The sequence below is a fragment of the Pezoporus wallicus genome, unplaced genomic scaffold (genome assembly GCF_028554395.1).
Source record: "Pezoporus wallicus isolate ANWC-B61680 ecotype Strahan unplaced genomic scaffold, APGP_CSIRO_Pwel_v1 contig_8791, whole genome shotgun sequence".
Classification (NCBI taxonomy): Eukaryota; Metazoa; Chordata; class Aves; order Psittaciformes; family Psittacidae; genus Pezoporus; species Pezoporus wallicus.
In genome coordinates this window covers 1075016-1090156 of record NW_026635603.1, presented here as the reverse complement: position 1 = coordinate 1090156, position 15141 = coordinate 1075016, and the positions used below count along the sequence as shown (strand labels likewise).

General features: G+C 39.3%; 1 protein-coding gene across 3 annotated transcripts in view; it reads right to left on the bottom strand.

Annotated features, from left to right (window-relative positions):
• The window catches only part of PRKCE (protein kinase C epsilon), a 287273-nt gene that overhangs the window by 47022 nt on the left and 225110 nt on the right, over positions 1-15141 (bottom strand). For all 3 annotated transcript variants that reach the window (XM_057396972.1, XM_057396973.1, XM_057396974.1), the window contains exon 11: positions 4534-4688. In XM_057396972.1, the coding sequence (XP_057252955.1) occupies positions 4534-4688 (155 nt within the window). The remainder of the gene's footprint in view (positions 1-4533; positions 4689-15141) is intronic.

Below are 15141 nucleotides of genomic sequence, written 5' to 3'. Positions count from 1 at the left end.
AGCTCATTCCGAAACACTGGTGTGTGTTGCCCTGATAAATGGGAATGCTGGGAAAACTGATCATCCAAAGAAAAATTCAGTTAGTGTTCAAACAAGTTGCTAGGATATCTGTGTACGGAAAAAGCCCGGAGGTATTCAAGGATTTGCATCAGCATTTTTATATTCACATTGTCTTCAATTCAGTGTTAATATATCCTTCATCACGACCAACATATTAATTGCAGAGTGCACAGAAAGCTGCAACAAGTTACAGGCTGGATTATTATTTCATATTGCAGAGGAACATGATGACCCTCCATGATGAATGAGGACTCCCCCATGTCCAGGTGCACTACGATTCGAAGGCAACATCTCACAGACCTTATATTTGAAACCGAAAGAATGAGTTAACCCATAGAAGGTGACACTAATTTCCCAGGTAAGACGTTTTTCATCCTCTCAGGTGAACCGGAGCTGTGTACGTAGTTTCCTTCTTTAGTATTTCAGACAGAGCACCCCTTTTAATCACCTGAATGGTCTTGGAGCACACCAGAGATCACACAACAGACATGTTAACTACCGGCCCTTCAGGTCTTCACTGAAACAAGGGTTGTAGCTCACACAATTCCCTAAATCATATATGAACTGGGGACACCAGCATTTATGATAATGAAGTGGTACCCCATTCTAGTGCTGGTGTCCAAGCCTGGGGAGACACCAGTTCTTTGTATGTATTTCAGGTCAGAGTGGGCCACTTGAGTCACCTCACTTGAACTCCTACAACAAGAGACAGAAACACCCATGGGATACTCCTGTCCTCAGCCTGACAACCGCGGGCGAAACAAGAACATGTAACATTTACACAGGTCTGCAAAAAGTGCTCGGGAACATTACGTCAGTACAAGAGGGGAATATAGAACTAGCAGTTTCTATACCCTGTTTGTTGCAACTTCTCTACATGACAGCATACATTAAGCTGACAATGACTGACTTTAAACACAATAAACTCCAGGGACAGGTGACAGTGAACATAGTCCACAACCTTTCATCACCGAGTTCAAAGTGCAGCTCAGCTCACAGGCAAAACAAGATTTATAGTCTAGCCCTGAATTCCTGAGGCTTGCACACATTTTTTTAAAGCAGTGCAATTGCATAACACAAACAACAACTGCCAGAAGCTGTGACTGAAACTTCTCTAGTGTCTGATTGACTCTACTTGTATTATCAGGCCCCAGCTTGACATGTGCCCAAATAGCTGAACGCCAGATGAGAGGGAAGGTGGCAGGGATAATGCAAATATTTTTATCAAGTTGTTGAAGTGTTTTTGACACAACAACAGTAACATTATACCCTGAACAACGCCACACTGGAAATTATCCTGAAGTTTATCTATCATACAAGATGCATTTAGCAACAGCAGCATCTTTATATATAAAAACTGTGAGGTTCACCTTTATTTCCAACATAAACTCGACAAACAGAAGAAAGGTATGTAATTCCAGTGAGCACTCAGATAACTGGACAAGTCTGGGAACAAGTGCTGGGCCGGTTGCAAAGATGTAACTTACAGAAGAATTTCTTCTGCCAAACAGGAGTTAGCTTTCTCTTTGAACTTGAGGGGAAATGAGGATAAACTAGTTATTATAAAAGACGATCATTTAGTATCATCATAGCGCTTTCTAAAAATCTAACCAACAAGCCAAAGCATGAGCTAAAGCTAGTTATTTACTTCCAAAAATATAACTGTGTTTAGCTCCAAACAAATACTTCCACATACATGGCTGAAAAAAGATCAGAAGGTAGAGCAGCTATTTTGAAACCTGCATTCCCATCAAACATCTTAGTTTATTTATATATTCCCCACTTTCCTTGAAGTATTGCCCACACAAGCAGCATTTCCCACTTTGGAGAATAACCATTAATTTCACACCACAGTGTTTTTTCTAGGGATATAATTACACAGAAGACAAGTATTCTTTATTAAAATATCTGAAGGCATGTTAGGTAGTTATGACTGGTCGTTATTCAGGAGCATAGGTTTTCTTTTCTCTCCCCCCCCCCCCCCTTTTCTTTTCCTTGTTTGCCAGCTAGCAAGAGCTTTGCACATGTAAAGGAGTGACTTGATCCCAATGCATTTTTAACGCTGTAATAAATGATGCAGTAAGGTATGGAATAATCAGGCTGAAACTCTTCTGTGTAAGACAGACAACTACTCTAACACATGCCTGACATCAACAAACGCATTCTCTCAGGGCCTGATACACTATGAATGGTGACATTTTCTTATGGTTAATTCTTTTAAAATAATCTCTAACGTCTTCCTTTTACTTGTATTTTATATAGTAACTGGGATATACATTTTACCAATAGTTGAAGCTCCCATTACCCCCAGTTGGGCAAATGAGCTATTCTTATGGACATAACTATGTCCAGACCGAAAAGCCTGTGTCAAAGCAGAATACAACTAAATCTGTTCCTAATGGTGTTCCTGTTGCCTTTTTTAATTTCTCCTTTCATCCTACAACTCATGTAATTTTTAATCTTTTGCCTCCCTGATAATCACCCACTAAAACACGCCATTAACAATTTTAAGTTTTACTATAGCATGCCAAAGCCATGTCAGCAAAGTCTCTGAATCAGGATTTGAGAGCCTCTTACACAGTTTAAATTACCACACATTTTCTCATCAGAATGACATTTCTCCTGGGATTGAAGCATTTTGATGGTAAAACGTCACAGAAAGAACGCAGGCACATGAAGCAATTCAATGCAGATAAAAGCCAACACACAGCAGAAGCTACATGTAAGATAAGAGAAAAGAGGGAGAAAAGAGAGAGAGAGGAGAGCAACACAATGTGTGTCAAAGGATGGAAGCAGCAAGTGAAGAGGCAGAATGAATGCACACTCATATAAAGAAGGGGAAGGGAATTTTACCAATTCTTTCTTGTCGGATCACAGAAATCCCTAGTGCTAATTACAAAGTGTCTAAACTCGTTTCCAGGAAGAGGAAATTAGCTCAAATCTTTTTATGGAAACAAAATCCTTCACTTCTTGAAGTACCAATTTTGATTGTTTCCCATATGATGGACACCTGTAAACTCTGAAGTTGCTATGTTCTACTATCTAAATGTACAAATACATAGCTTTGGAAATAAATGCAGATAACGAATAGGAAATGTGATACAGGTAGCAAAGGTAAGAAATGTGTTGGATTTTCAGCACTTGAAAACAAACCTATGCAAAGTGATAGGGCTGAAAGTCCAGCCCATTATGCAAACATTATACCGGTGTTGTTAAAAGAAGGAGATTAAGATCTGCAGCTAGCAAAATAATTTTCAAAAGAAAATTGGATTTTTGACTGAAAGACTGCTTTCACAGAGACTTCTTTTGCTCAGAAGATGCAATATCCTGCTGTTTGCTATGTCTCTGGAAAGGAGACTCCTCCTCTGAGAAGTTTCTCTTTGAATCCAGTTGGTGGGAAAGCCAATGGCTTCTGTAGAAGTTACCATTCAGTCCTGGTTACTAAACATCTAGAATTCATCTCTTTCGATTTCTAGTACTCAGTCTGAATCTAGGGATGTGGCAAATTCCACATTCTCATCTTGATGTTTCTGCCCAAGAAATCTGAGACTGCATGTCCTTGAGATGACTATCCCAAATCAAAACTGATAAACTGAAGGAGGGTGAGAAGAGCAAGAGAATATGAGAACTCAGATCCACAGAACTCAGAATTTTTAGTAGACAGGACAGAAATGCATCACAAACCCTGGAAAGCACGCTGCTTGTGAAAGCCCAAACTTATCACAAGCAATGACAGGCTGCTAAAAACAAATAAAAAGAGAGAGGAAGGGTGAAATGACAAGATAAAGGACTTAAACACATTAACATCAGAGTGAAAGTTTTCAAAGTGATTCCTTACATTTAATAATAAAAGCCTATCCCTAAATCATTTGTCACTACAGTGCAACAATATGCACTTTCGTGTGTACGTGTGCATGGGTGTTGAAGATTAGAGATCTGGGCGGGGGTGGAGGGAGGTTCAAACAGATGCAGGGCACTTGCAAGCAAATCAAAATTGCCTGCAAAGAGCCACTTCCTGCTGGTGACTAAGCCTTCACCCAAACAGTCAAGAGGAAGGGGCATAAGTAAAGCATTGCAAACGACCATCCCGACTGTATCCAAGTGGAGACAACTAGGACAAACAAACTCAGGAAGTGGCAGGGAGTTAGAAACCAAGAGGAAATCTATGGCACAGAGAGGAAAGTGAAGAGATTGCGCTGATCCGCAGAGAGGTCACCGCTGGGTCTCACTGTGCCAAGCTTTTTCAACACCGCTTTATTTGGACTATAATACAAAACTGGCACACACAGCTGGCGGCTGCTGCAGAGGCTATTCAAATGTTAACATTCTCCACGATAAACAGCCAAAAAAAGTTCTATGTAAGCAAATTGGAACAAACAACTAATCTAAATCTGGTTGCTAAGAGACAGAGGATTTCAGCCAAAACCAGCCCGAAGCCTCAAGAATAGTTTATTTTTTGATCAAAAAAAGTACCTGTAGATGACGCCATGTTGGTGAAGAAACATGAGGGCTGATGTGACCTCTGCTGCATAAAAGCGGGATCGAGGTTCGTCAAATTTGCGTGAGCGCTGGATTTGAAACATGAGGTCTCCTCCATTTACATATTCCATGACGAAAAAGAGGCGGTCCTGAAATTAATTAAACAGTGCTATTTAGCTAATTTCTTTTAGCAACACAAAAGACTGCTTGAAGCTACACTTTAGGCGACTGGAGCACTTACGTCAAGAAATGAAAGAAACAAATGCTACAATCCTGAAAAGGGAAACGCTGACAACCAAAATCCCCCAAACCTACAGAAAACAAGACAAGAGCCTCAAAGCGAGAAAGGAGAAAAAAGAGAATAGAATCAAAGTGTAGTAATAAGCAACACGGACATAAATCTTCTCACATCAACAAATACAGATGGAATTATAATCAATTTTATATAATAACGCAGATACTTAAATGATGCCTCTGTTAAAGTTTAGCCATAACAATGAAGAGATAAAGTCAATTCTGCTAACTACCGCCAGGCTGCTAGGTGAATTTCAAGCTCTTTTTTTCTTCTCTTATCTTCTACCAGCTACTTTGTCTGCAAAGCATCTTTCCCAAATTATGTAAAAACAAATTAGGTTTGCTAAACTATAGAAACCAGTGCTACCAATCTCAAACACTTACATAGGACTTTCTGAATTGCCTCACCCCTCATAAGGCAATAAAATCATTACATTATTAAAATACTTATCAGGTTATTTTTATGTTTGTCTGATGCACATCACTTCAAAGTTAAAGATGTCAAGCTTATTTCTATGACAGAGCACTAGAAATGAAATTTACTTGAGAACGGGAACTGATTCTCAGGCAATCACCCCATTCTGGTGTGTTTCAGAGGAAAGAACCTCAAAAGTAACACTCAGGGAAATAGTCAGAATTGAGAACATCAATAAATTAAGTGTGTGCTTGGCATCTTGAACCATTTGTGGTCAAAACTGGCAATGTAGGCAAAGACAAGCAAAGAAATGACACAACTCCACTTGATAGAATTTATATCCTACTTTTTTGCTAAATGTTTCTTCTGAATTTTCAGTTCTCCCTGATCTATACTAACAGCCCTAAACTGTCAGCTCTTTGCCCATTCACCCCTGGTTTGAAGCTGAACTTACATTATTTCTTTACTGTAAATCATCTCCACCTAGACGCACATGAGTTTAGACAGAGGAGGAGGTAATTCTCATGTGACGTGGGGAACAGATCTGTGCATATTCTCCTCACTCATGTGATCCAAGCATTTCATTCTCTGGTCACACAGTACACTGGTGTGTAATCATGGGACTTCACCAAAAGAAGCCCCGGCTTTCACATCACACTGCAGCTAGGCTGCAGCTCATTGTGTCTGGTGTGCTGAGTTGAAGAAAAGGAGACAAGATGCAACACTGCTTTGGACAAACAAAAGCAATAGAAGATGGAAGTCAATTAACCTCCTTCAAGTGAATCCAAGCATGCAGATTACATAGTTTATATATATGAGTCCAGAAATCCATAAATGTTTGCCATTTGTCTTTAATCATCTACTCTGCAGCTTAGATTCAAGGCATAACACTTAAAAATAACCTTAAACTTAAGCATCTGCATTAATCCTGCTCATTAAGCGCCTAAATGTTACACTTATCAGAGATGTTTCCTGGAGGAGGCTAGAAATGTTTGGCTGACTTTTTGCTGATTACAGAAAGAGGATGCAGAAGAAAAAAAACCTTGTGCCTTTCCCCTCATATCTTGGGAACACAGAGACTGCCAGACTGGATCAAATTCAGGATTCAGGTGGACTGGCATTCTTGGTAAAACACTGCTAACAACCTGGTTATATTTCACAACAGTTTTGTTACCATTCCCTACTAAGGGAAACCTAGTGCAGAATAGCATCAAAGCTTCTGGCTGTATCGCACACTCAAAAGAGCATGTCTTCAGAGCCATGCCTTTGTTCTTTTTGCAATGCTCAGCGCTACTGATGACAACCATTCAAAATCATAGCACAGATCTCTTGACATTAGTGTAGGCTCTGAATATAACCTTCTTTGGACCCTAAGAAGGTGCAGACATTGTCCTTTGTTACAGACTGAGTATTTCTGAAGAGCTGTTTGGGTACAAGTGTCCCTTTGCAGCACAGGCTGGGGAGTGCTTGACAAACATTTGGCTAAAGGAGCTTCTCCTAACACTTGTTGTAATTGAACCTTACAGTGCTATTTTAACCTTTACAAAGTCAACAGTCTCGATGTGAGTAGGCACAGCCAGGAAAAGGAAACTGCAGTTCCCATTCTCCTGAGCAGCCATACCATTCCCAACATCACTCGCTTTCTGCTGCACCCAAATCACAAATATAAAGCAAACAATGCTGATGCAAAGCAATTTTGTGGAGTCTTGCAACTGTGACTCCTGAATGGCGGTCCTCAACTTGCCACTGAGCTGAGTGCTGCTGCTCCCAACAGTCATGCCACTACTCTGCCAACTGCAAGGGATGGTGCAAAACTCCTTCCCCCCAAAACAATGCAAAAAGGATGGTTGACACAATTGCGTACATCAGGGCCATTTCCTAACGTGTCAGGATATACACAGTATCATTTTTATATTAAATACTCTATAACCAAAGCAAGAACCGATGTTTTTGTGACACCAAGTGACTAATTGCTGATTCTAAATATCAGAAATTGTTTATAGCTAAAACTTCAGGACCTTTTACTTTGGGTTCAGTCCTTTTTAGAACATTTCCAGTTTAGCCAACCAAAAATTTAACCTGGATTGTTCAGCAGAATGTCTTGTCATTAGACAGTCTGAATGAAAGCCTTCGGAGCAGCTCCATTCCCAGAGCCGGAGAGTGGCAAGTCTCCTACACTCTTTCATGTCTTCCTTATTATGCACATCCTGTTCTCAGTTGGAAGGGGTATTTCTGGCAGATTCTGCAGCTTAGTTGACTACCTCTTCAAAAGCATACCTACTAAAACCAGAATTAACAGCTCAGTGATTGAAATTGCTCTGTTGTTGCATTTCTGTTGCTACACACGGGTATTTTGAGTTACATTTCCAGCTTTCATGGTTGCACATTTTCAGCTTCCAGATGAGAATTCACAGGTAGGAAAAAAAGAAAGTTTGAAGGGTCTGTTCTGTTTGCAGTGAGTCTTGGAAAGGGTTTGATTTTGAGAGAAGAAAAAGACTAATTCGCACCCACTACATGCATATGCACAGCAGGGCAGAGTTTCAGCATTAGAAGATGCCATCTCTTTTATGACATACATTCAGTCCCTATGAAAATTGCTTTCTTAAAACCACTCTCTGGTCTTTTTTTGGTCAGGACAATGACATGATCAGCTGTGACTCAAGATCATGCGAAAAGAGGATGCAAGAGACTAGAGAATATTTTATGAATATGAGCTGAGATTGGTTAAGTTCATTTTTCTCATGTTTCCCAGAACCTCAGCAACAACAGACACACTACTTCCCCCCCCCCCACCTTTCATTACAAATTAGTGATCAAAATAGAGGTTCCTAACCCTCTGCATATTTCCTTTCTATCATAATGTAAGCATACACCCAGAGTGACCCAATGAGACCTCTGACCTCAGTGCAGAGAGGATTTAATCCTCAAACAGTAATTGTGAAATAACTGTATGCTGCCTGATATGCATCACACTACATGTGTCACCAGGGTATCATACTGAAGTGGGGGAACCTAAAGGGACTGCTCTAAAGAATTATACACTAAGGGACAACACAGCATTTACTCAGTTAAGAAAGAGATACAAGGTATGACTTTATCATTGACTGTGTTCCAAGAGAAAATTGAATGGGTTTGGTTTGGACTGCATTATTTTTGGACTCCATTTTCATAACATTTGAGATGTTTTGATGAACAAAATAAATGTAAAGCAGTCCTGGGAACTCTTTAATTATATAAACTGAAATAAAAGGCAAAATCACAAACAAAGACTTTACATTAATCCTCTCTTGGCATCTATAAAGCAAAAAAGAAGTACTGCAAAGTAAACTAATATGTTTTCTGAGGTAATTAGTTTCTTTACAGGGTTTATTTTAGCCCTTAATCATACCTGCTTTTCCTTGAATTTCTCAAAAGGTATGGTTGAATGAGAATACTTTAAATAATAAATGGAAAGAAAAACAGAGCAGAGAGCATGGGTAAGAGATTTTAAAAGCAAAGGGGACATGAAATAAACTGGCTGGAAGTCAAGACAAAAAAAGTTCAACTTCACCCTGTATTTCCCTAGTATTTTCTGACTATAAATTTAACTACTATCCTGGAATGCTTAATTGTCTGTCTTAACATCTCTATAATTCCAGTCTCACCTCTTGATTTTCTTAAGCGAGCTAGTCTCCTGCATGTTTTGTGTCTTCATCAAAACTGGACTCCAAAAGCAACGTCTTGTCTAGTCTCTCCTATCACTATCTGGAGTTCACTTGTCACTCAAACTAGAAATCTGGTTTCATCTTTTCTCTCATTCCACTCTTTTGGCTGTGCCTCAATTTCATTTTTCATCCTCCCTGACATTCAAAATAGCTCTACAGTAAATAACTACAAACCAATCCTTCATTCTTTCTTCTGATTATTACCAGAGCCTTCCTTCTTCAAAACCATTCTCTGATTTTTAGTTTTATTTGCATATTTTTTGTTAACATCAGCCTATATATTATGTGCACTCCATGCCAGTTTATATTCATTTACTTCTTTTAGACATTATTCCACTGGATAGAGCGTCTACCTTTTGTTTCTGCTAGAATAATGTACATGCTTTTTATCTGGAAAAGGGGTGGTGATTTCCAAAACAACAATAGTAATAAACTCTCAGGACATAACAGACTCAGTTTTTGTGAAGCTCCTTTTTGTGAAGGTGTGATTAATGACCAAGACCTTCCTAATAGTAAGAGCAGATAATCTTGCCAATCAGTTTTGATTTAACAGATGACACTATAGAGTCTATCACTTGTTTAGATTGGAATAATACCATTGTTGAGGAACAAGCTTCTACGTAAACCCTGTATGAAAGTAAGACATGGAAAGACTTTGATGTATTGTTTATATTATTTATTGTGCAGTCCTTAAAAGATGTTTTTAATTGTTATCAGTCATTAGCCTGTCTGTCCTTTGTTTGTTTTCCACTTAAAAACTCATTGACATTAGATTGCAGCTCGAAGACAATCCATTGACAGACGTAAGGCCAAATACAATTATCGCTGCAATCTGAAGAATACAAACTTTCCTGTTCCAATGAGTCCTACCACCTGGGGGACCCAATATGCACCCCAGCACAGCCTCATTACTGAAATACTACAAACCAAAAAGAAACTGCTCTGTCTCCCAGTTTCAAATCTGACATACGCATCCGTGCTACAAGCCTCAGAACAAATCTTTCCACTGTTATTTTTTTTGTCTCCCTTTGTTCTACCCTTACAACACTTAAAACCAGTGAATTCAGTAAAAGTATCGAACACAGAGTCCTCCATAAATAAGTAAAGGTAATAAGACTAAAAAAAAAATCTTACCAGTGCATTCCAACTGCTAGTTTTTCCTTCATTTATGTTTTCATATAACTGGCTGTGAATGAATTTATCCTACTTCTTCCTAGAACAATTCTCACTACCTCCCTAAATTAACTGCTTTGTGTGAACACACTTTTTTCCCCCAAATTCAGAAAGTACTTGAATAAGATTTCTCCAGGGGCAACTGAAAATATCAATGAAATTAATATGTGTATTAATAAGTACAGGTAAATTTAAAGGCAGAGTAGTTCATATTCTAGTAGAGCACTGTTACATAAAGGAATATGTCCAGCCACCAACCTCGTTGCAAAACAAAAGTAAAAGATATAACTTCTATTGCACAAGAAGTCAGATAAATAGATCACCTTGGTATGCTCTGTAAGATGATATTTTATTCGTATCATGCATGTATGGAATTCTTTTCCAGCTAGTACGAAGCTGTGATTACTTAACTCTATTTAAACAGGATGCTCAAACAGTTTGTTTAAAATTACCTAAAACTATAGCAACTGTCCCACCCCTCAGAACTTGAATAAACATTTCCTGCTTCTGATGGAAATTGCACAGGCACACTGTATACAAAACTGTATGCAAGACTTCAACACCCTGAGCAGAAGACTAACCAGGATGGCAGATTCATCTACTACAATCCCACCATTAGGAGGTACAAATACAAAACCAAGAGAAAACCCAGGTTCAACACTAAAACAGCAAAAAGCTCTCTCCTGTTCATTTGATTCCTTTTTGAAGTTTACAGTAACAATCTTCAACAGGACACTACGACACCTTATGTGTCTCAGATTTCAGTGTTTATACACAAAGCTGATTGTGCTGTTTTTCCTGTTTTGTACCAGGCATTCATGGAGTTCCAATAAGAAGGGAACATTTTCTAAGAATCACATACTTCTTGGAATAAATGCCCTGCACACAGGAACTGCTATCTTTAATTTCACACAGGATATCTGCATCTTCCACCTAACAAAAATTGCACACATTCAGATTTTGTATTAAAGGATGTTTTTGTCAATCAGACACGTCAAACTTCTCTCAAGCTGCTGAATACTATTATAGCTAGGGACTTGCCCTGTATTCAATTTTGAATCCAGTTTTTGCCCTTGAAAGAACGAACGACCTCAAAACACAGACAAGAGAGAGTCAGAGAACCACACAAAATTGGATAAAGAAGTCTTGCAAGGTCATCTAGCTCATCCGACAAATGACAGGCAGGATCAGCTGTACCTAAGCCAAGGGGAAGTAAGCTTTTCAGTGCTGCAAGGCAAGCTCTGGGCTCTGTGACACAGTCATCTAACTGTAAACCTGAACAACCCTGCTGAGCAAACTCCCTTTGGCCAGAAAAGACCTAGAAGCAGAAGCCTCTGTTAGTCTGGTCTGCTGGAGGGCAGGTGGGTTTGCCTGTACTCAATTGCAGCAGGGTCTCTTGCTTTGCCAGAAATGCTCTGTTCCCTTCTCAGTCCCCTCATCATCATAAGCCAGTATTGAATTGCATTCCTTGAACATGATCTGCCTCACAGGTCAGAAAATTGCATGAGTTCTTGAAATTATTCTGTTCAGCTATTAAAAAATCACCTCTGTTAAGCATTCCTTGCCCTCCACTGGCAGTCTGTTTCAGTACCCGCAGAAAATACCACTGGGAAATCTTCCCACTGCTGCAACCCACTTGCATTACTTATTGTGCTTACCTTACTCAAAATATCAATCCCTAGCTGTACCTTCAGAGAAACACTTCTGTGCTTTCCACCTTTGTTTCTTACGCAAAGAACTGATCATTGTTTTTCCTTGATTTGACAAAACTGATCACAAAGTATTTCTATTCTGTTCACACAGACCGCAGACATCATGTCAATTGAGAGCCTGTGGGATAAAAATCACTTTTAAAGGCCTGAAAATCGTTTCAAGAAGAACTGGCCCTCCTTGAGACACTGGAATGATTCTCAGAAAAAGGTCTCTCTCTCCTATCCTACTATATCCTATCATGTGAAGAGCCAGGAAAAGCTACAAGTTAGCTTCCAAATAGTCCTTTCAGAAACAGTTAGGAGGTTCTCAAAACCTTTACACTGTATTACTGTAAAGATCTGCACTGTAGCATTTACTCATCTATAACGTGAGTCTCTGGAAAAGGGGTTTTAAGCAAGATGTTTGTCTGAGATCTCTAATCTTCATAAAGCAGACCTGGTATGTCGCTTCTGCCATGGGAGATTTATGTTGCCTCTGTGTGGAGTGTCAATTGATACTGGAACAGAATGGGGTTTTTAAAGCGTTCTTCATGCCTTTAACGCATCCCATTGTACTGTTTCACAAGGAAAATATGGCTGGTGTATGTACGTTGAGATAAAGTGGCTGGCTGGGGGTGGGGGACTTATTATGTGTCAGCAGCAGGTCACAGCACTATGGAAATTACAAGTCAGGATTCAGAGCAGGAACCATTAGCCAGGACCTCTTGGACATCACCTATTCTTTCAAAAAATGTCAAGAGATGACTAGGTTTTACCTAGACCTGCGTTCAAGAAGGAAGTCTTGTTTAGTGGTTTTTCCAGAGATCCAAGAATGCTCTAAAGCTGTCCAAAATGAAGAAAAGCCAGCCTGTCCCAGATTCATAGAGAGTGAAAAATTGTACCATTTAGTTATCCCTTAGCACTACTACTTCTAGAAAACTTTAGTTGTGCCTAATCCACATTCCTGTAGCCATCAAAATTCACTGGCTTCAACATCACTTATAAAATGTACAGGCCTTCATCTCTACCATACATTTTAAAATATGATAAGGTATGCATATGAATAAAATCTATACCCTAGAAGCTGCAACTAGCAATAATATACACATCAAGATAACAAATGAAGGTTACACCCCCTACACAGAGCTTCTTACTGTGCAATTTACAAATACCTGATGTTTGAATACAGACTTCCCACTGCCAGATTACTATCTGCACCAAATTCACTATGCATTGGATTAGTTGGTGTGTCAGGCTCATCCTAGAGCAAGTAAAAAGGGAATATGATTCCAAATGCCATTAATCCTGTTCTTTCAAAAAGGTGAATTTTAGACCAATTCAATGTAGCGCAGAAACAGCAGGTGGAGAGTTGTCAGCCCACAGGGCTGTCAGTTTACTCATTATGACATAAAATTCTAGTTCTACTTCAGTTTCTTGAGCAGACAAAAATTTCACATTAATACCTAAATATTATCATATGAATGCAAACATTTTATTTCTTTTAGTTTCTTCCCACTTTAAAAAAGAGTAGGATTTTTGTGGGCTTTTTCTTCTCAGATACTAATGGATATTATGCCTATGTGAATGTTTTCTGTGACACCTGTAATACAATATCTGATGTTCTGACATAGTATCTACAGTGGTGAGATTCTCTTTAGCTCAGATAGGGTTTAGATCAGGATTAAGTTTTTAATGCTCTAATATGTGGAATTTTTTAGCCGAGGGCATGCAATGAAAATGCAGAACGAATCAAATCATCACCATTTCATCAGCTCCTACCATCCAACCTTAGAATGAACTGAAGCACAAAGACTGTAAATCTTTCAGTCTGCCCCAAGCTGCAGTTTTGGTAGCCATGAGCTCCATGGTGAGCTCAGGCAAGAACTGCTGCTCCATGGGACAGCAACCCTGATCCCTGCTGCTCCCTGAAAACCCAAGCAAGCCCTGAGAGCAGGGACCCCAGAATTGTGTTAGCTGGTGTAACATGCTCTTTATGCCCTTCCTCTCATACAAAGGAGAAACACAACTGGAATCCTCTGCAGAAATGGTATGTTTTGTAGTTCAAAAGGGGTATCAAGTAGGAAAAGCTTCTCAGGCCATTTCCCTAATACCTTTATTTGATGACAGATAAGCTGTGGAAAGCGCCTTTTATGAATTCTTTGATCTCATCTTCTTTTGGTGTTGTTTGGAAAAAAACCCTGTTCTGGTGAGATAATTTTAAAGACCTCTCATTTAATGGCCTGATGCACATGGCAGAAAATTATATCAAGCCTGCAAAATGTCATTAGGTAGAAAATGTTACAATGTGCAGGCAGCTATTAATATTCCTTTGTTCTTATTCTTATAGGAAAACATATAAACACGGTCTTCCATTTAGAACTATGTAGTTTTTGAAGCCACTTCAGAGCTTCTAAGAACAACTTTGAACCTGTTTATATGCTACCAAAGAGCTTAGACAGACATGGCTCATGTCCTAGGTTATCTCCTCAGCCCCTAAGGCTGGTTTTTGAACCTTTCTTGTCTTTATAATTCCTATTTTCTCATTCTGTCTGGGCATCTAGTTTATGTCTTGGATCACACAGGGAAATGCATGAGATGCTATGCACCCAATAGAGAACACTGGAGAATGCAGCCAGTTGGTCCAGCAGCAGTGTTATCAGAAGGAAAAGGAACCCAGTTAAGCAATGAAAATGACAGGACAAAATTCTAATTTAGTAACCATTTTCTGAGAAATTATCCATCGTTGCAGAGAAAAAAAACCAAACCCAAAACAAACAACCACCAAAAGCAATTAGCTGAGTGGGCAAGTCTTATATCACTGTCACGATAGATTGCAACAATGCTTTTTGTTTCTAGGGATGCAATCTGATCGAGAGGCACAAGTTGTCTTCTCAGATCTCTGAAACCACCAGTCATGACTTAGGAGGAAACTACAGTGTCTTTACCAATGAGTTACCTGTATAGTAGCCTAATAGTGATTTCCAGTCACATATACCAGGACTGGGCATTACGAGCCCAAAAGGGCACCACAGCAGAAATACATGACGGTATTTTATATTTAAATTTCCAGAACTGTTTGCATCTTCAGAATTTGTAAGAAAAGAAAGCACATCTCTCCCCATGAAACAACACATTTTTGCCATTGCACCAGCCTGTGAAAAGGCAGTTGTCTTGCATCACAGAATACAGCACTTGGAAAAACCTGCCCCCCTCCTTCCAGCTCAAAACTGTACTTCTCCATCAACAGAGACACTGTAGAAAGAAAGAAGGCAATGCAGATGGGTACAGAAGTTATTCAAGCATTTGATATGTTGTATTGTAAGCT